Raw genomic sequence first — 22,822 nt, 5'->3', positions numbered from 1 at the left:
GGGCTCTTATACAAGAAATTAGTGAGCTCTCTGGAAGAGCCACTTGGAACCCAACTGCTACCTACTTTTCTGATTGCATCTTATCCTGTCAGCAGCATTTGATAGGATATTTTTGGTCACTCCCTTCTTCAAACAAAATTGATTATTCCATGTCAGCATTCTGATCTGACTTTTCTTCCACTTCAAAGGCTGCAGAAGTACTGTAATACTTCCTAACTGGTCTCCCTGCTTTGATTCTTACCCTTTATAAGCATGCCCTCTGCATACAGCAGCCAGAGTGATATCTTTAAAATAAAAATCAGATCATGTCACTCTCCAACTTAAATGCCATTGTTGTTATCCCATTGTGCTTAGAATAAATACAAACTCCTGACCACGAGCCATAAAACTCAGGATGGCTTGGCTTCACCCTTTTGATCTGATGCCATTTTTTTCTATCTACAGGCCATTCGGCTCCCAGAGCAGGCTCCAAGCTCCTCTCTTCCACTAAACCTCACTTCACTCAGAGAGCTCACTAATTATGTGTGTATAGCTCCACCAAACGTAGCTATACACACATAATCACATACACACAGCATGAACCATTTGGAAACGTCTATGGTATCATTTAATTACTAGTTCATTAATTGATTCTTCCACTGGAACATAAACAAACTTTATGGACAACAGTTTTGTCCATTATCTACACAGCAGTATCCTCAGCATTATTTACCAACACCTGGTATGTAGCAGTTTGTTGAATGAATGAGGGACAGAGCTAGTGTTTGAATACAAAATGGCTCAAAGAAAAAAAAAACACACTCTGGTTTAACATCTTTGGTTAGATGAGATTAGACTTGGTTAGTCAGTTTTCCTCCTGCCATTCAGGTCTATATGACATTTTTGTCAAGTTATGGGCACCAGAGCTAAGTACCCAGATCTTTTAGAACCTGCCCAGATCATAGCTTGTGATTTCCAAACTGTGAGCCACAAAGGCTCTACTTATTTAAAGTAGATACTACTTATTTAAAATTGCAATACCCCAAGGCAAATGAGGACTGTTCCAAGAAGTGTAACTAATAACAGCTCAGGTGAGTTACTGACTGTCTAGATCCACTGCAGCAGGCCCTGCCCATGCCTGCTCCCTCCCCATTAGAGGCTATAGAGCTTTCACAGCAGCCAGAAACGAGTCCTGTTCTCCTTCAATCAGCATACCTTACATTTAATTTGTCTGATCTATGTTTTATATCAAACACAACCACGGAAGAGATTAAATGAGAATGAAATGATGAAATTTAGAAAATAATAACAGTGAAAATTGGAGTGTACTATGCATTCCCAAAGAAGGAGCTGTGAGACCCATGGTAAGCTGAGAATTCTAAGGAGGCAACTGTGAATTCTTTGCTTTGTCCCTGTGGACAGTTCGAGAGAAAAGCCTTGCTGGGTCCCTATTTCCCCATGAGGTGACTTCAACAATAATGGGATCAGATCCTTGCAAAACAGAAGTTGATACGCTGTGGTAAGAAATGAGTATAATGTAAGCCTCCTCAATTCTCTTTTCAGGTCCATGTCGCCAATGCAGGAAGAAGATAAACACATATTATAACTTTTTATAAAAGTACCATAACCACATTTTTTAACAATGTGAAATATAAAAAATAACCATAAGGAACATATTTACCATTATAACACAACTATAATTAGCATTTTGGTTTATTTCCTTTCAGCTTTTTAAACTGTGCATATTTCTTTACAAATTTCAAATATGGAAATAGAATTTTGTTCCTTACAATGTTCACTAAAAATACCCTAAAATTATAAAGATACTTAATATTCAGAAGCAGAAAGTAAAACAGCTTCCTAATGGCCTCGTGTCATCAGTGGCTAGGCTTATGGTTAGACACTTAGGATTTTTACAATTTGTTGCTAATATAAATGACTCGGTAATGAACAATCTGGATTGTACTTTTTTTTTAATTGAAATTTGGATCCTGGCTCTACCATTTGGAGTTCTTTATCAAGTCACTTATCTGTCTGAGGATTATTTCAATTTCTTCATGCAAAAAATGGGGATAATAATCACTACTCCACCGTATGATTGTTATAAAGATTAAATGAAAATATCTGTGAAATCTCCCAGTCTGTGGTAGATGCCAGTAATATCAGTGCCTTTCCTGAAACAATTTGTAAAAGTAAGGCAAACATTTTCTAGTCTTCTGTTTGCTGTTTTCTATGTCTTCCCATTAAATTTATTGCAATTGAAACAAATTAAACTTAGAAACACTGGGATTTACGAAAGCATTCCAACCCTAGTAAGAAAAAAAAATATCTAATGAACATGAAATATCATTTTATTTCTCTTTTTTCTGAAAGTGAAAGACAACTTCATCAAAATCTTAAGCCGTATCCAATACAGTCCTCTTGCCTGGTGGTTATCAAAAAGGGAATTGATGCCTTTTGGCATTTAAATGTAAATCCTTCCTTCACCTTTTTTGAAGGCTGGGATAAGAGCTATACTGCTTTGGTTAAGTTCCAGGGAGGTTTTAAGACCATTTCTTCTGTTATTAATTACTATGGACCACCAAGGTTACACTTGAGTTACTGCAGACCTAGGTATCAGCCATGCCCTGTAGACCATCAGGTTCTAATAGAAATGTGGCAAACTGCATCATTTCTTTTTAGTGCCTGTTGTAATTTTTACACCGTCAAGTCAATACTTTTTAAAATGCTTTTTAAATTACCAAGAAAGCATGACAGAATTTAGTTTTCATTTTATATTGATTTCAGTTGGACAACAATTACTCAGTTGCACAATTCCCTAACCATCTGAGGTGAGGTGCAGAAAAATGTACACTCTCAGAGATCCTGAGATATCACTTTCATCATAAAATTAAGTGATTATTTATAAGTTATAAACTTATGGCCATGTAAAACTGTCAATTAACAAAACCAAAAAATACTCCCGGAAATATTAACATTTTAAGCTTCATCAATTACACCTTGGGGTTGAGTCTCTTATGGAGGGTAGCTTTGCATAGGAGAAAACCTGGACACTCTTAGAAGCTTTAGCTCCTTGGCTGTTTTCTTCTAAGATAAGTAAGACCGTCAACTAGGATGCTAAAAAGTTCTTTGAAAAAAGAAAAGAAAAGGGCTATAGGAAAAAAAAAAAAAAAGGCTTTCAAATAACCCCCCAAAAATAATATAATCATGTTTTTGGCTGGAATTGGCAAGAGAGATCTTAATGATTTAAGGTTTAAAAAAAATTCCATCACTGATTTTGCTCCATGGCAGTATTCTTAATCAATGTGGATTTGACTCCCTTGCTGAGGAAGTACCTTAACATGAATGAACCCCAGAGTTTCACTTTCCTGAAGATACCAGATGCTTCTAGAATCAGCAACTAATGTGTCAGCTCAGTCCTTCCCAACATCTTTTTCTTTACAGTAAATTGTACATTCTCAGTGCACTCCCATCAGCATTGCCTTTAGTCTCTGCTGGATTGAACAGCTCAGAGTTTAAAAGTTCCATATCCTCTGCCCATTTTTTAATTGGATTGGATTGTTTGTTTTTCTGTTGTTGAGATTTATGAGTTCATTATGTATGATGGATGTTAGCCCCTTATTGGAGGTGTTGTTTGCAAAAATCTTTTCCCATTCGGTTGGTTGCATGTTTATTTTGTCGATGGTTTCTTTTGCTGTGCGAAGGTTTTTAGTTTGATATTGGTGGGAATGCAGACAGGTTCAGGCACTACTGAAGGCAGTGTGGAGGTACCTCAAACAATTAAGAATAGAATTACCATATGACCCAGCAATCCCTCTCCTGGGTATATACCCAAAAATATGAAAACATTTATCTGTAAACATGTATGTTTGCTGATGTTCACTGCAGCTTTATTTACGGTGGCCAAAACATGGAAACAATCATAATGTTTTTTTGATAGATGAATGGATAAAGAAGATGTGGTACATATACACAATGGAATACTGCTATGCCATCAGAAAAGATAAAATAGTGCCATTTGCAACAACATGGATGGATCTTGAGATTATTATCTAAGAGAAATAAGTCAGACAGAAAAAGTTGAGAACATATGACATCACTGATATGTGGGATATACAACTGAAAGCAACAAAGGAACAAGGCAAACAAATGAAACAAAAACTCATAGACACAGACAATAGTTTAGTGGTTACCAGAGGGTATGGGGGTGGGGAATGTGGAAGAAGAGGGTAAATGGGGTCAAATACATGGTGATGAACAGAGAACTGATTCTGGGTAGTAAACACACAATGTGATATATAAATGATGTATTACAGAATTGTACACTTGAAACCTATGTAATTTTACTAACCAGTGTCACCCCAATAAATTTTAATTAAAAAAAAGAACAAAAAGTTCCACATATGAGTAATTGTGTAGATACGCGCATGCTCCATGCTAATGTCCCAGCGTTGCTTCCTCTTTGATACTTTCCAGGACTATTTTAAACTATTAGAGACTCAAACTGGAGAAAACTAAAATATCTTTGACTAACAATTTTAAACATTTTTACCCCAGATATCCAGTAGTACATGTCTTAAGAGAAATTTTAATTGTCATAGAAAACAGAATATTTTAAATGAATTTGCAGATGTAAGTGTGGTGGGTAAATTTTGACACCCATGTTCCTATACATAAAAACACACCAGAACTTAAAAGATGAAGATGGTAACCTTGGATCTGCTTTGATTTATTAATAAGAGGAATCATTCCCAGCTTATAGTGCTTTATTATGTATGGCCCATCTGGAAACTAACACAGCACCCAAATGTGAAGGACGGTTCTAGGCTATTCTGATCTCCAAATCTCAACGAAAAATCCTCCCAGTGAGAGCTTGGTATAATGTGTGTGTGTGTGTGTGTGTGTGTGTGTGTGTGTGTTTGTGAGGCATTGTAGATAACCATCCACTTGACATATCTTTCAGACTTCTGGGGTAGAGATAAGCATGAGCAGCTTTTTTTATCCTGTGATATTGGCACTTACAGCAGAAAGGAAATTGGAACTCGATATACTCAGTCATACCTGGGGTCATCACTGCATCCCATCTCCCATTAAGACAAAGAACACAGAAATTCACACCAAGCAATGCAGGTAGTTTGTCTTTCACACACTCCCCAGCTATTCTTCTTTCATTTGTTAGTGAACATTGTGTGCTGAGACTCATTAAATTTAGGTTTTATTAGTATCAGAAAAATAATATGTTGCTTGTATTCTCCGCACACAGGGAATATTATATACCCTTGTTTCACAGTATGACTTAGAACTTCTCTGTGTCTGTGTCAATAAGGCTTTTTCATCTTTTATCAGCTTAGTGATGAGCAACATCTAGTTTCAGTCCCAAATCGGGGCCATAATCATTCCTGACTTCCGTTTGTCTTTTTCTCTCTCAGAAAGGACCCAGATATGGGACTCAAAAGCCCTGGGTTCAAATCCTCCATGCTATTGTGTACTTTGGGCATGCCACTTCTCTAAAATTCTTGTAAGAAACACACTGCCATGGGCACTTTGCATTAACATGTGGCAGGGGCTAACACATAGTGTAATAATTAAATATGGCTCCATTCTTATTAACATTATGCTCTTTATTGTTAAAACTACTGAAGTGTCATATGGTGATTTTTTTTAGTGTTTACTTAAAAAAAAAAAGACAGCTGAAAGCTAATTCAATACTGAAAATTATTTGGATCTCTTCTTAATATCCTCTGCACATAGTCATTCATTTCCTCTCTTTTAGCAAATTAATGGTTTTGGAGTTCTATGACTTAATCTTTTTTCAGCCTTTTTCTCTCCTCTCTTCTTTGTAGTTTGAATGGATGGATGCAGCTTTGACCACCATTCAACTTTGTACCATAAAGAAATATACAGATACAACTTTATTATAATATTTTCCCTGTTAACACTAAGATTATAGCTTTTCCCTTTCTAAGATATGAGTCCTAAGTTTGCTTTGAGGCTGTGTTCCTCTGGCTCTGTCAGCTCTCCTTGTTGTGGTCCATTGGGCACCAGTTACCAGCCGTGATCTCCTCACCTTGGGCTCCTCTCAACTTTCCTGCTGCCCAGCACCTCTCCTTTGGTTACAAGGCCTTACCCACTCAGCTCTCTGAGAAATTTCTAGTCTTTTTCTTCTACTGGGGTACAGTATCATAAGCTCTCTCTCTAAAATTTCCTCTATTTTTGGCTACTTATACATCTTCTTTTTGTGCTCCATAAACTCCATATCATGGGTGAAGATCACTTTAGATCCATAGACCCACTGCTTACAAAAGTACTAGAGGGTTAAATGTGATAACTTGAGGAGATGGTATAACTGGAAAGCGTTTTTTGTTTTGAGCAACGGAACACAGGCATATGCCTGTATTCTCATTCCTTCTCTCTCTCTCTTTCTCTTTCTACCCTCATCCCTTGCTTCAGTCCACCTCTGAATTATGGTGTTTATTTAAAAAATGTAATGAAATACCTATGAGAGATCAATATAATGAGAGGATGGATAAGCAAGCTGAATTGTGAGAGATTCCACTAGCATTTCTATCAAAGAAGAAAATAAATCAAATTGTAACAACTAATTCTCTACAAAATGTGCAGATTTTCAAGTGGCTCTTTGAATGGTAAAGCATACCAATCAGGCCAAGATTTTAACATTCCACCCCTCTACCTTTCTTCTCTTGTAGACATAGACTTGTCACAAACTGAATAGAAATATCTCTGTTCCGATTCCAGGAAACCTGGTTTAATAGTCCCTATGAAAATCAATAGGTTCCAACTGACAGAATGCTTGGAGAAGTTTCGCTTCACTTGACATGGCTTATTATCTGCAAACTACTTTCCTTAATGTGTTCTGAAACTGTAATCGGACTCAAAAAGTCTATCTGAAGTAGTGCTTTATTATTTTCCTCTCCATCATTGATCAAAGGTGACCTTGCCTGCACGTCTAGAGCATGACCATGAGTGGTTAAACGTGGCTGTACAGTGTTTAGTAAGTGCACATCTTTAACCCAAATTGACCCAGCCATCTCTCTTCTGTACATGACAGCAACTGGAAAACGAATGGCCCATGGTTAGTTTTCTATGTTTGCACAGGTGCTGAGAAATATCTTGCATAAATTACCTCATTTGAATCTTCACTAGAATACCATGAGCTAGACGTTCTTTAACCCATTTTACAGATGAAGAAACTGAGATTGAGAGCTTTACATGATATGTTGTCAAGTCACACGGGTAGTTAAGTGGCAGAAGTGATCCTGAACTCAATACGACTGGCTCCAGACCCATGATCTCACCCCAGAACTGATAGTCATTCATAAAGAGAGTCAGAATACCTATACGTTCCAAATTTACACACTGAGATTGGCTCTCAGACTCATAAATTTTGAATTTACACACTGAGATTAATTCTTAGACTCAATACTAAGCATTTTATGAAAGGGCAGGAATTTTGCAGCTGAAAAATGCAATCTTTTCCAAGCGTTGAGCGAAACAGCTAGAAATCTTATCTGCATTTTAGAATTTAAATATTTGTCTCCAAAATTCCAGGGACACTGTAAATGATTGGTAAGCATAATTTTCTTAAATCTTAATTCATTTTTCTTGAAAATAAACCATATTCAGAGGGCTGGAGTATGATTATTTAGACACACCCTGAGGTGTGTACTCCTAAGGAAGATAAAGCATGTTCCTGAAATCATTCCTGAAATAGTGCCTCCATTATCACCATGTCAGTCTTCAAAAGTTGTGATTCCATTTAACTCAGCGAAATTCAGTCCAGGATGAAGTTCCATCTGCTTAATCTGTTCAAATTTTGACACTTGCTTAAATATATTTTCTTTCCTTTTGTGCAGTTTTAAGTTCAGCATGTAACACCAGGAAAAAAGGTTCCATCTTGTAAAACACTGGTTGTCCTACTAGCTGTGTCTGTCAGATCCTTTAATGCCCCCAAGTCATTAACCTGAGGAAGTAACTTGGTAAATCTCTCTACTCTAATTCAATTTCTTCTAAATATCACATCAAATGGAGAGGACAAAGGGCTTACGCATGGAGGGAAAAATAGCTTCAAAGTTCAGAGTAAAAGTTCCACTGATGACTGCAAGCCAATTAGTTCTTATGTGCAAAGTAACAAGGTATTTAGGGGTAAAATGGTACCACCTGGAAATCTAACTATTTCAAAATAAAAATTACAAAGTAGGCCACCTTTTCCCAAGAGTAGTGTATGGGTACTATCCTAGTGATTTGATGACTTGTTCAGTACAAGAATAACAACGGAAAAAGCCCTTCAGTTCATTTTCCTCCCTTGTTTACTTTTATTAGACTCAAAGCCTTATCTTCATTAATGACACAATAAGACAAATGGATAGTTTCCGGAAACATCCAGGTTTTTTCAGTCTTGTAAAAAGTTGGTTCAACTATCATTTTCTATTTTCTGGCACTAAAATACATCTATGATAGAGAATCACCAATGTTTATCATAACATCTAGAAACTGAAAGATCATGAAATGCTTTCTGAATAGCCAAAAGAAATGTTAAGTTATATTGAACCATATTTCAATGTTGAAGAACATCTTTCTCAAACTTTTCATTATGAGAATTTTCATATATACTGAAATGTTAACACTAGTATACTGTCCTAAATTCAATAATTGTTGACTTTCGCCATACTTCCTTTCTCTCTCTCCCCCCATACACACACACACACACACACACACACACTTTTTGTTGTTGTGTAACCATTGGAAAGTAAGTTGCAGATATTTTGACCTTGGTTGATATGTATTATAAATATTTGTATTATAATTGCATATTAATTTCCCACAGGGATATTTTATTAGCTAAAATACCCAATTATCTGAACATGACAATTTATGTTTATTATCAATATTACCCCTGTCCTGTACCTGACCACCATTGGGGTATGAATTTCTCCGTAACAGCTGGTGCTTTAGTTTGTCTTCCTATGACAAAGTAAAGTATTTGTCTATCACCCAGATATATGAGTGCCTAATGGATTCTCAATGATGGTCATGGTGTTTTACGGAGGAATACATTTCTTATTACCAATGTAAACTAAATCTTCCCTAAAATATTAAGCTATGAGAAAGGTACTTAATACTGCCACAAAATAAAATTTGGTTAAACTGTGCTGAAAAGCATTTAAATAGATCCTGGAAAGGGGATTACTGTGATCGAATAATTAACTGTGAAAGAGATAGGAAACTTTTCTTGGACTTAAAAATGTTTATGTACCATGTTTCCCTGAAAACAAGACCTAGCCGAACCATCAGCTCTTATGTGTCTTTTGGAATAAAAATTAATATAAGACCCAGTAATATAGTATAGTATAGTATAGTATAGTATAGTATAGTATAGTATAGTATAGTATAGTATACAATATAAGACAGTGTCTTATATTATAGAAAATAAGACTGGGTCTTATATTAATTTTTTGTTCCAAATGATGCATTAGAGCTGATAGTCCGGCTAGGTCTGATTTTCGGGGAAACACAGTATTAATAGAATCACCTATAAACTGGATAAGGTCTCTTATGCTTATTAACTTTCATTTCAAGAAACTTTCTTGAATGTGATAAAAATTTTACTTATCTTCAGATAAAATATTGAATAGAATACTTTGAAATTCACCTTAGAGGTCCTCTGTAATAGATAGTATTATGGATGGAATCATCTCCCTCCAAAAAGTGGGCCTCAATCCAATAGGACTGGTGTCCTAATAAGAAGAGGGTAATCCAAACAAAGACATTCACAGAGGGAAGATGATATGAAGATACGCAGGGAGAAGATGACCGTGTGATGAGGGAGGCAGAGATTAGAGTGATGCATCTACAACAAGGAATGCCAAGCAATTGCTGGCTGTCATCAGAAGCAAGGAGGGAGGCATGGAACAAATGCTCCCTCAGAGCCCTTAGGGGGAATCAACTGTACTGACACCTTGATTTCAGACTTCTAGGCTTCAGAACAGTAAGAGAATACATTTTTATTGTTTTAAGCCAGTTTGTGGTCGTTTATAGTTTGTGGTCGTTTATTACGGCAGCCCTAGGAAACTGTCACAGATAGATGACAGATAGGTAGGTAGACACAGACTATCTTTCAGACCACTTAGGTTTAGGTCTAGTCATAAAATGAGGACTTAAAGAATTATCGAGTAAAATAGTATAGTGGCCCAAAGTTGTTAGTTGAACACATAAAATTTCCATTTTTGCAGGGGAAAAAGTGGTATAATACGAGGCAATTTCATGTGTCACAATCTAATAGATTATATAAATAACTCACGTTTTCTGAAAGCCCCTTTTCCCCTCAAGAGCAGATCCTTGGCTGAATTCTCTGGGAAAATACTTTGTTTTCCTTGCATCACTTTCCCTCTATATATAGATTTTTTGGTTTCATTCACTTCATTTAGATAAGGAAGTCTCTGTCTCCATGACCTATATAGAATTAAACACTGGAGGGAAGTGCTTTTTGAGGTTTTGCGTGCTATTTCTTTCATTTACACATCTCTATGCATGGTTTACTCTAGGAGACAATGCTGGGGATCTATCTAATTCATGTTCAAAGCTGAGGTTTCTCCAGGGGATTTTCTCTCATTCCATTTGGCACAGCAGGAGCTGTGTTTGACAACATCTGCCTTACAGCACTGCTCTGCAGCTCCACCTGACACTTGGTTCCCATCCACATTCTCTTCCTGCCAGTCTTCTGAGGAAGATGTTTCCACAATAGAGGTGGAGAAGAGTAGACCGTGAGGGCAAACTAGAGCTTTACGTTCCCGTGAATATGAATAATAACCCACCAAATGTCTTCACTCTCTCTAATTCCAAGTCATCCAAAGATTTTTGACATAAACCACTACTTACTACGACAGCCCTTGTCCTTTGGGACTTTGAGTGCTTACAAGTGACTTCTGCATGTTTATGTTTCTATAGTTTCATATATCTAGTCCATTTTAAACTTTCCTCAAATATGACAAAAAGTAACCATTCACAAATTTTACTGGTCATTTCTTAACCAGTAAGACAAGATGCAACCAAGTCCAAAAACATTTTGTGTGTGATTCCAGTTAAAGCATGTCAATTTTTTTTCATAAAAAGTACATATTTAACAGGAAATTCTATTTCATAAAATTTTTAATAATCCTTACATTTTATGACTATAGGAAATTGCTTTAAGAGAAAATTCCAAATCTTACCAATCAAAAGATTGCTCTACATTCTGGGAAAACTTAAATCATTGCCTACACCAAACAGGAAACCCAGAACATAGAGTTCATTAGTAGCAATGGCCATTTAAATTATTAATTAAACTGTCTTTGTTAGATTGCCATGGCTTTAAATTCTAACACTTTATTTCAAAATATCATTCTACTTCTACCCGACTGAAAACACTGTGCCATTATTGTCTTCTTCATTATTCTAAAATTTCCTTGTGCCAGACAATACATAACAGCTGATGGTATTAAGCTATCTTTAGGGAAAAAAATCCCTTGGCCTATAGGAAGTATTATTTGACTTCAAAATTTCTGATACTTCTCAGTATACTTTACAACTGGGTTTCCATAAGGATATATATCTCACATATTTCTTCACGTATATGAGAATGGAAGAATGTGCTGTAAAAAAAATATGTTATCTTTCTGTGATTTTATAAGGAGAAGCTACCTAAGGACAGAATGTAGGGCATGTAAGGCATTATGACAAATACTCTCTGGGGCACAGGGCTATCATATCCTGCTAGCATTTGTATTTTGAACTTTCACCTGCTACATTTCTTTCTCTTTGGACATAAGCCTAAGTCACTTTTGCCTCATCAGCTCTCCAACAAGTATAGACCAAAAAGAAGCAACCCCCAAACAAAATGTTTCTTTATTGTTCAAATACAAACTTCTTAGATGAGCAGGTTAGTTCCAGAAACATTAGCATTTGTCTAGTTATACTTTACTGAAGCAAACCCAACATTTGAAAATCTAGGCATATATGTATATCCAAAAACATGACTGATATACAAAACAAGGTTCAATTGCCAGCTATAAATACTTTTTCCTTTCCATACTTCTCTCCACACCCACATTCAATCAGATATCCAGTCACTTTCAGAGTCACAGTTTCATCAGACAACAACCCATTTGGTGGCATTCTCATAATTTGAGATTCAGATGATATAGCAGCACATAGGAACTCTCTGACCCCTTTGTCTTTTGAATCAGGGCCCCTGGCTTCTCTGTATCACAGATTCCTTGGGAATGCTATTATATAATGAAATAAACTTACTGTTTTCTTTAACACTTTGAGAGCATAAGGCTTCTGGGTCCCCTTCTGTTTGCATCTGTACACAATGGATGTAGCACCCCTTGAGGGGGAAAAAGACAAAAAGAAAATGTTATGCTCTGGACATGAATTTAAAGGGATAGCTTGAAAATAAGTATCTTTTACAGTTACCCTCATAATTGACAAGTGTTTATAAGTTCTACTATAGGACCAGTCCAACTGTTGAGAGTATTTTTTCTCTTGCAACGAAATATAGTTTTCTCAGGAAAATTCTAGGTTTTCCAGTCTGCACTTTTCCTTAGTCCCATCCCTATATAAGTAACAACATACGTAGGGCTGTTGCAGTCAGTGGTTTTGGAATAAGCCAGACCCTCAGGTGAACCTAGCTTGTGGAGCATATCCACCCAACTTCTGAATCCCTGAGCTTTCCTAAAAACATACCTGGAGTAAAATAAGGCACGTGGCTTCAGGGAGAGGGTTTAAGTTTAGCACTTGGCTATAAGGGTCAGGACAGTTTCCACTACTTGGCAAGGGAGCTGGGGATCCTTGAGCATTTACACCACATCGTTTAGTGCCCTGGTATTCTCCCAGAGCCAATGTTAGCCCCATGGAGATTCTGCCTCCTTCATCTTGGTGAATACTGCTACCACTGATTTACACATGCCCTCACAAAAAAGAAGTATGTGAAACATTCAGGGGGAAATACTATAAATATGGTTAAAGACAGATAGAGAAAAAATAGATCTATTCCTCTATAAAAAAACTTGAAGTACAGAATGTTTTTCACCTGTAAAGGGGAATACTAAGAAGGCCCTCAGTAACCAACTTCATATCTGGGTAAGATTACTAAAAGGAGAATAGTAAAATGCAGGACAGTGTGGTCCTGATGCTTCCTCTCCACACATGAGGGCAAGAGAACAAAATGGACGAAAAGAGACTCACAGACCAGGCAGGCTTAAGTCTCAACTTCAGAACTGCAGATAAATTTGAAAATAAGATTGGATGAAGTAAACCTGTCAAAATTTGAAGATTAGGACAAAGAAACTCCTAGGATATATTCAGTCCTACGGTTCTGAAATTTTAAATAAGCACAAAAAAGTTGTACAAATCAAACATATTCCCACCTGCCTAAGCACAACACATTTTTAACAGAGCCAGGAGGAGTCAGGAACTCGTGTTGTAATGCTAATAGATTAAAAACAATTTTTTTGAACACATTTTTTAAAACTTTGGTGTGATAACATACACATAAAGAAATAAGTAGCCTAGAAATGGAATAAATGGAAACAAATACATAATTCATCTTTCCTTATTTTTAATTGCTATAAAAGACAACTATCTAAAGCAAAAATATCAACAATGCATTCTGTTTATAGCGTATGTAAAAGTAAAATATATGACAACAATAGCACAGAGAATGGTGGGGAGAAATAGGGAAAATACTGTTAAGCCCTTATATTACTATATATTAAGTAGTATGATATTATTTAAAGGTAGACTGATTAATTTAGGATGTATATTCTCTAACCTAGGGCAATGAATAAAATAATTTTAAAAGAAAAATTAATAAGGCAACCATGGAGTTAAAATAGAATATTCAAAAATGAAATGCAATGGAGGGAAAAACATAATAAGAGATTGAAAAAATAAAACAGCTAACAATATGGTGGATTTTACTCCAATCATAGTCATCATTACATTAAATGTAAACCTTTTAAACACATCAGTTAAAAATAAAGATCATTAGATTGGATTGAAAAACCAAGACCAAACTACATGCTGTGTACAGAAACCCATATTAAATATAAAGTCATAAATAAGTTGAAAACAAAATGATAGGAAAGAGATACTACTATGCTAACACTAATCAAAAGAAAGCAGGAAAAGCTATACTAATATCAGGTCAACTAGACTTTAGAACAAGGATAAAGAGAGATATTCTTTAATTATGAAGGGGGTCAATCCCCTAAAATGACATAACAAATGTAAATGTGAATGCACCTGACAACAACACTTCAAAATACATGAAGCAAAAACTGATAGAACTGAAGGGAAAAATAGACAAATGCACAAATACAGTTGGAGACCTCAATATACCCTGTTAGCAATTGATAGAATAAAAATGTAGGCAATTTTTTTTACTTAGGATGTAGAAGACATGAACAGCACTATCAACTAAATTAACCTAACTGACATTTTGAGAAAACTCTACACCAAAACAGCAAAATATACATTCTCTGCAAAGTTAGAGGTTTCATGTACTTGATTTCCAGATTTACTATAAAGCTACAGCAACCAAGGGAGTGGGACTGGAGATATAAACATGGAGACAAACAGAAAAGAAAAAAGAATACAGAAATTACCTTACACATATATGGTTAATTGGTTTCTGATAAAGGTAAAAAGGCAATTCAGAGCAGAAAGGATAGTCTTTCCAACCATAAACAGTGCTGGAAAAAACAAATACCCATATGGAAAAAACCCCAAATCTTTATCTATATCTCACATCATATAAAAAAATTACTTAAACAGATCATAAACATAAATGTAAAACCTAGAATTCTAAAACTTTTTTAAAAAAAACATGAGAAAATTTATGACTTTAAGTTAGGCAATGATTTCTTACATACAAAAACAAAAGCATAGTGACTGAAAGAACAAATAAATAAATTGTACTTCATTTAAATTAAGAATATTTGTTTTGAAACTCACAGACAGGGAGAATATATATACAAATCACATATCTAATAAAGGACTTGTGTTTAGAATATAAAGAACCTCAAAGCCCAATAATAAGAAAATAAGCAATACAGTTTAAAAAATGGGCGGTGAGTATACAATGTGATATATATAGATGATGTATTATAGAATTGTACACTTGAAACCTATGTAAATTTACCAACCATTGTCACCCCAATAAATTTAATTAAAAAACAAACAAACAAACAAAATGGGCAAAAGATTTAAACATATACTTCACCAAAGAAAACATATGGATGGAAAATAAGTACAAGGCAAGAATATTATTGGTCATTAGAGAAACACAAATTAAAATCACAGTGAGATACAACTAACTACATACTTACTTTGACATTAAAAAAGAGAGAGAGAGAATACCATGGGCTGGCAAAGATGCAGAGAAATAAAATTCTCATAGAATGCTGGTGGGAATGCAAAATATCAGAGCCACTTTGGAAAACAACTTGGCAATTTCTTATAAAATTAAGAATACTATATGAACCATGCATCTCACACCTAAGTATTTACTCAGGTGAGATGAAAGCTATGTTCACTCACAGACTTGAACATGAATCTTAATAGGAGCTTTTTAATAATCCTCAGAAACTACAAACAGATCTTCTGGTCTAGATGTCAAAGTAAGTAAATGCTGTGATCATCTCCTACCACAACTACATCAAAATTACAACTAAACTACAGAACAACTATTATTGAACCCCTCTCAAGTAGCCCCAGAACCAACACATCCAGTGGCCAGCTTCCGACCACACCAAGCACGACCCAACCACCACCAGAAATGACACACCCAAACAGCAGAGTTGGCAGGCACCAGAGCCCCGCTGAAGCAAATCCTGCTCTGTATGATCAGCCCCTGAACAACAGCTCCTCCACTGTAGTCATGGCCAGTCCTCACAACCAATCAGCCAGAGGGTCAATCCTTCCCATTGATATCCAAGAGCAATCAAGGCTCAACTGTAACAGGAGAAGATACACAACCTACACAAGGGACACACCTGGAGCACCCAGCTCAGGTGACCAGGGAGACTGATCACTGGGCCCCACAGGACACCTACAACATAAGGCTACTCTACCCAGGCCGGGAGACATAGAAGTTCTACCTAATACATAGACATGAACACAGAAAGGCAGCCAAAATGAGGAGACAAAGAAACATGTCCCGAATTAAAAAACAGAACAAAACTCCAGAAAAAGAACTAAACAAAATGGAGATAAGCAATCTACCAGATGCAGAGTTCAGAACACTGGTTATAAGGATGCTCAATAATTTCAGTGAGAACTTCATCAAAAAGATAGAAAACAGAATAATGGAGATTAGCAAATATTTTATAAAGAATCAGCAAAAATAAAGAATACAGTCACTGAAATGAAGACTATGTTAGAGGGAATCAATGTAGTAGATTAGATGAAGCAGAGTGTCAAATCAGCAATTTGGAAGATAAGGTAGCAGAAAACAACCAATCAGAACAGCAAGAAGAAAAAAGGATCCAAAAAAAATGAGAGTTTTTGGGGGTCTCTGGGACAAAATCAAGTATACCAGCATTTATATAATAGGGGTAACAGAAGGAGAAGTGAGCAAGGATTTGAAAACCTATTTGAAAAAATAATGCCTGATAATTTCCCTAACCTAGTGAAGGAAATAGATATACAAGCACAGGAAGTGCAGAGAGTCCCAAAGAAGATGAACCCAAAGAGGCCCATAATAAGACACATCATAATTAAAATTCCAAAGGTTAAAGACAAAGAGAGGATCTTAAAAGCAGCACGAGAAAGCCAACTGATAACTTATAAGGGAGCTCACATAATATTGTCAGCTGATTTCTTAACTTTGTAGTCCAGAAGGGATTGGCACAAAATATTCAAAGTGATGACAAGCAAGGACCTACAACCAAGATTACTCAGCAAAGCTATCATTTAGAATCAAAGGACAGATAAAGACCTTCCCAGACAAGAAAAACCTAAAGGAGTTCATCACCACCAAACCAGAAATGCAAAGAAATGTTAAAGGCTTTCTTTAGGAAGAAGGAAAAAAACGATCAAAAATAAGAATAATAAAATGCCAATACCTACATATCTATCAACAACTACTTTCAATGTAAATGGATTAAATGCTCGAATAAAAGACATAGGGTGGCTAAATGGATAGGAAAACAAGACCTTTACATATGCTGCCTACAAAAGACTCACTTCAGATTGAAAGACACATACAGAGTGAAAGTAAAGAGACGGAAAATGATATTCCATGAAAACGAAAAGAACAACAAAAAAAGTTGGGGTAGCAATACTTAAACCAGACAAAATGGACTTGAAAACAAAGGCTACAACAAGAAACAAAGAGGGACCCAATAATTCCCCTTCTGGGTATTTATCTGAAGAAACCCAAAACACTAATTTGAAAAGACACATATGTCATATGTTCATTGAATCAATATTTACAACAGCCAAGAATCGAAAGCAATCCAAGTGCCCATCAATAGATGAATGGATGAAAAAAATGTGGTACATATATACGATGGAATAAAAATTTTACCTGGCAGAGGGTGCCAAATTACTCATCCATAAAAAAGAATGAAATCTTGTCATCTGCAACAACATGGATGGACTCAGAGGGTATTGGACTAAGTGAAGTAAGTCAGACAGAGAAATACAAATACCATATGATTTCACTTATATGTGGAATCTAAAAAATAAAATAAACAAACAAAACAGAAACAGGCTTATAGATACAGGGAACAAGCTGATGGTTGCCAGATGGGACGGGGGTTGGGAAACTGGATGAAAAAGGGGAAGGGATTAAGAAGTAAAGACTGGCAGTTACAAAATAGTCACGGGGATGTAAATACAGCATAAGGAATATAGTCAGTAATATTGTAATAACTATGTATGGTGCCAGGTGGGTATTAGACTTACCAGGGGATCACTATAAATTATATAAATGTCTAACCACTATCCTTTACATTTGAAAATAATATAATATTGTAAGTCAACTGAAAAATAAAAAATATATATTTAAAAAACTGCAAACAACTCCAATATTCCTCAGCTGAGAAATGGATTAACAATCTGTGATACAACCATATAGTTGAGGACGACCCAGAAATAAAAAGGACTGGGGTACACACAATAGCTTCGATGATTCTCTAATATCATATTCTAAGTGAAAGAAGCTAGGTTCAAAAGGCTATATACTACATGACCCCATTTATATAATATTCTTGCAAGGACAAAACTATAGGCACAGAAAATACATCACCGGTTGCTGGGAGCTCAGAGCTGTGGGGGTTTGACCACAAATGAGTATGGGGGAATTTTTAGCATGATGGGATTGTTCTATATCTTGATTGTGGTGGTGTTTACACAACTATAAACATCTGTCAAAATAGGTAGAACTGTACAATAAAATAGATGAAATTTACTGTATGCATATTATAACTTAATAAAAATACAGAAAAAAAAACTTTTCCAAGGAAACCACATTGTTGAAAGGTAAATTTAAAAACCACATACTGTTTTGTACACCTAAAACTAATAATGGGAAAAAAACCCACCAGATTACCAAAATGTAGCCTATAACATTCAACTCATTCGATTTTTATTTCATGGTAACTGGTAAAATTTTGAAAATATAAAAGAAAAAGAAAAAGGAAATACAAGGGAAAGTGATTTGCAAACATTGAAAAAACTAAAAATAGAATTTTAATTTTTATATCAATTGAAAAATTAATATTACTCAAGAAATCACATAAAGGAAAATATATTAAATAGCATCCCTTCCTTAATTTCCTTATCACATTATCAATAATTTCAATATATAAATCATTGTCTTAGCAAAATCTTTAAAATTTTTTAAACAAAATGCACTTTTGACTGATCAACTTCAGGAGACAAGTATATTAGAATTAACTCTTTAGTTTTTATTTATTTTTAATTTTGTATATGAGAAATCTATTAATAAAGTCCAATTTAATTTTGTAAGGTAATGGACATATTAGTATTAAAAGACCATTTAATTTCTTCCAGCTTTATTAAGAAATAATTGACATATGACATTGTGTAAGTTTAAGGCATACAACGTAATGATTTGATATAGGTACAACATATTGCAAAATGATTACCATATAACAATGTTAGTTAACATATCCATCACCTCACACAGTTACAATTTTAGAAATTACTTTTTAAAGGATGGAAAGATTAATTTAAAAAAACAGAACGGCCAAAATAAATTTATATAAAAATAATATTTTAGTAATTTTTCAAAAATATAATCTACATTGTTGTTGAAATTAAGTGATTAGCATAAAGTGTGTAACTATAATTTTAGAAAGGAACCATATTGTCAATATGTTTATATAAAAATAAAAATTACTGTGCACATTAAGTTTTAATATAGAAAGAACACTTTATCGTGTTGTATCCTCATTTCAAAAATAGATTATGTAAAGAGAGTCACTGTAAAATTTCCTGAGGCCCAAACTGATTACCGATGAGAGGATATTATATTCATAGAGTTATTCAACTGGGGAAAAAGAACTTCACTACTCATGTCCATTCACTTATAACATATTCTTTAACAAAAAGGCCAAGGAATATAGAAATTATTCCAGTTAGAACTTTTTCTGCTGTGATTTGATGAAAAGAAAATCAGTACTCCTTGGGAGTCTGAGCCTGAGTTCTACTTTCACGTTGGTTTTCTTTAACAGAAATTTTGGCAAAACCATTTTTCAGCTCTAGCCTTGTCTAACGTGGTTGTTTATATGTTAAAAAAAAAAAAGTTAAAGGCAAAAAGCTCAAAGTGTAGAGCATCAAGTTTCATTTCAGAGAAAGTAGTGAAACTTGTAATGTGTTTGACAAATCATGTGTAATCAACTGTAATACTATGTATATGTTATTTTATATGCATATAATACAGAGGGTGCCAAAAAATGTATACACATTTTAAGAAAGGAAAAAACTGTATTAAAATTGTAATACTCAATATATATTGACAACAAAAGACTTCTTCTGCAATTACAAAAGGTGCTCAAAGTGGTTACCATCAGTATAATTTTAATACAGTTTTTTCCTTTCTTAAAATGTGTATACATTTTTTGGGGGGACCCTCTGTATAATATGCACACATATTATAAACCCTGTAAAGATGTTAAAAAGCACCTGTTGGTACCTGGCATTGTGTGCCAAACTTATGGATATGAGGGAAAAGCTCCAGATATATTTATTTGCCTGGAGACATTTCAAGTATAGAGTCCTTTGCTACCACATTTAGGGCTACTTAGTACAAAAAGGGGGGGGGTGCTTTTACCCTACAATTCATCTTTACATGTTCCTTATGCCCAACATTTAAGGAACAACTCTCAAAATTTTTTCACCTCTTATAACACAGGTTTTTTTCTTTTTTTTTTTCATGATCTCACTCTTTTATTCTCCCCCTTTACCTCCTTTCTTGTTTTAAGGAAAGAGAGATTGGTTTAACTTTATTTTTTCCTCCAAAAGAAACCCAAGTACATTGACATAACTGTCTACCCACCAGCTGAGAGATAGATATTCAAATGCATTTAAAGGGCCAGGTAGAGATCAAATCGGATTTGAAATGGAAGCAGGATATCAGACAGACATCTGGATTCAACGTTTTAGGGAATCAGGATGAGACTGCACAACGTTAAGATACCTTAGCATCATGGGCATTCTCCTATCAAGTCAGATTATAAATCAGACTGATTTTCTATGTAGAGAGCCTAGTGGGACATTTGTGATTGTTTGGTTTGAAGCAACAGAGCTAGGATTCCCCTGCCATCAACCTACAACGTGCTCTTCAGAAATGCAATAGAACTTCAGATACGGAATCTCTTAAGAGATAGAAGTCAGGAACCACTGTTGACTACTGTTTCTGGGCTCCATCTGTGTCTCTGCAAAGACATGATTCATAGCCATGTAAAACTATCTTTGCTAAGGGTATTAGGCCTCAGAAGTTATTGAAGAGTTTCATTTTCTATTAATGGGAGGGGAATTGAAGTGGAACCAAAGAATCTTGTTATCTTTTTCTAATGTTGAAGGGGCTTGGTTAAAGAATATAGCTATATCAAAATATTAATCATTTTTAAACATCTTAATGCATTTAGTTCTTGTTCTGTTTGTTTTGCATTTGATTTTTAACATTTTATTCTTTTTCTTTTCAATCTGTGTATGAGCTTGTAGGAACAAGTCTCCTAACACTCATTACAAAAAGGTTTAAAAGCAAAGCTGTGATTTATAAGAACTGTCAATCATATGTTGAAAAGATAATGTGTGCAATTCTACATATCATTGTATTTCTTCTACGTGATTGACTTGCTATTATTTAACAAGCCTACTCTTTTCATTGATTTTCTAAAAAATTAGATGAATTATGAAGGAAGACTGGTTGTAACCTCAAAATTGATTCTTCTTGAAGGTGAAAGTAGAGTCATACTCAGGAATAAGAACCTGAAAAAGTCAAAGTCTCTAAGTGTTTAATGTCAGCATACATTTTTCCCCATTCCAGTGACAGTTTTTCACTCTCCATCTCTGTCAGCTTGCCACTCCTCAATGCTCTTCAATACGTGTTTCAAAATGTTCTTTTATCACCAAAGAGAAAAGAAATCTGAACCTTATACCAATAAATAACAGAAGGAAAACTGCTGAAATGATTTAATTACTGATTTGGCATTTTTAATCTACAAGCTAAACAATAGCTAACCTTTAGAATTTAAAAGTTGTTATTAGACCTGGAGGTTTTCCAAGTCAGTTAAATATTACACTCTTAAAGTATCTCTCAAAAATTCATTTCAAGGAATGATATTGAATCCCAGACCTTACGTAGTCCTTAAGCCCGAGGTTTTAATAAGCTTGGGTTTAGAGTCTGTCCATATCCTCTACCTTTTCTTGCTAAATCCTGTAGGGGGCAAGGACAAACACCCCATTTTAGTATCTGGGTTATGTCATATCCTCCTACTTGGGATTGTTTCTTTTATTTTAAAATGTACTTATTTTATTCTCATTTTTTTTTAAATTAAAGTCTATTGGGGTGACACTTGTTAGAAAAGTTATTAATACATAGGTTTCAAGTGTACACTTTGGTAATACATTATCTATAGATCATGTAGATATAGAATTCTGTGCTGACAGATTTTTCCCACTACTTTAAAGGCAAAAGTCTTCTGGCCTCCATTTGTTTCTGATGGAGTATTAGCCACCAGTCATATCATTGTATCCTGGGTATACTGTATGTTCTTTGGTGGCTTTACCTTCATCTTCGGTTTTTGGCTTTTGACTACTACATACCTATGTTTTGTTTTCATTTATTATGCTGCTGCTCAACGAACTCTTGGATCTACAATATTTTTTTACCAAATTTGGAAAATGTTTCCCTATTATTTATTTAAACTTTTTTTTTCCTACCCAATTCTTTCTCTCCTCTCCCTCTGGGACACATATTACATGTAGAGTAGCCTTCTTGGTATTTTCCTGCAAGATTTTGAGGCTTTGTTCCTTTTTACCAGCTGTTTTCATCTATATCCTTCAAATGAGATCATTTCTATTGATTTGTCTTCAAGTTCACTGATCTTTTTTTTCTGCAGAATTTTGTATTTCACATTATGTACTTTTCAATTCTAAAATATCCATTAGGCTGTTTTTTATTGTTCCCATTTCTGTGCTGAGAGATCCCATATGTTTACTCATTAGGCCCACATTTTGTTTCATGTTCTTGAATGTATTCACCATTTCTGTTTTATACTCCTTATCTGCTCATTCCAACATCTTGGTC

General features: G+C 35.0%; 1 protein-coding gene across 3 annotated transcripts in view; it reads right to left on the bottom strand.

The window, feature by feature from the left end:
• The window catches only part of CAMK4 (calcium/calmodulin dependent protein kinase IV), a 203,258-nt gene that overhangs the window by 86,976 nt on the left and 93,460 nt on the right, over positions 1–22,822 (bottom strand). For 2 of the 3 annotated variants that reach the window (XM_074328611.2, XM_088796665.1), the window contains one exon: positions 12,286–12,364. The exons of the other annotated variant lie outside the window; for it this stretch is intronic. In XM_074328611.2, the coding sequence (XP_074184712.1) occupies positions 12,286–12,364 (79 nt within the window). The remainder of the gene's footprint in view (positions 1–12,285; positions 12,365–22,822) is intronic. 3 annotated transcript variants of the gene reach the window in all.

The sequence above is a fragment of the Rhinolophus sinicus genome, chromosome 3 (assembly GCF_057876585.1).
Source record: "Rhinolophus sinicus isolate RSI-liver-muscle chromosome 3, RSI-T2T, whole genome shotgun sequence".
Classification (NCBI taxonomy): Eukaryota; Metazoa; Chordata; class Mammalia; order Chiroptera; family Rhinolophidae; genus Rhinolophus; species Rhinolophus sinicus.
Note: the sequence above shows the minus strand (reverse complement) of the source record. Positions and strands in the feature narration are given on the sequence as shown.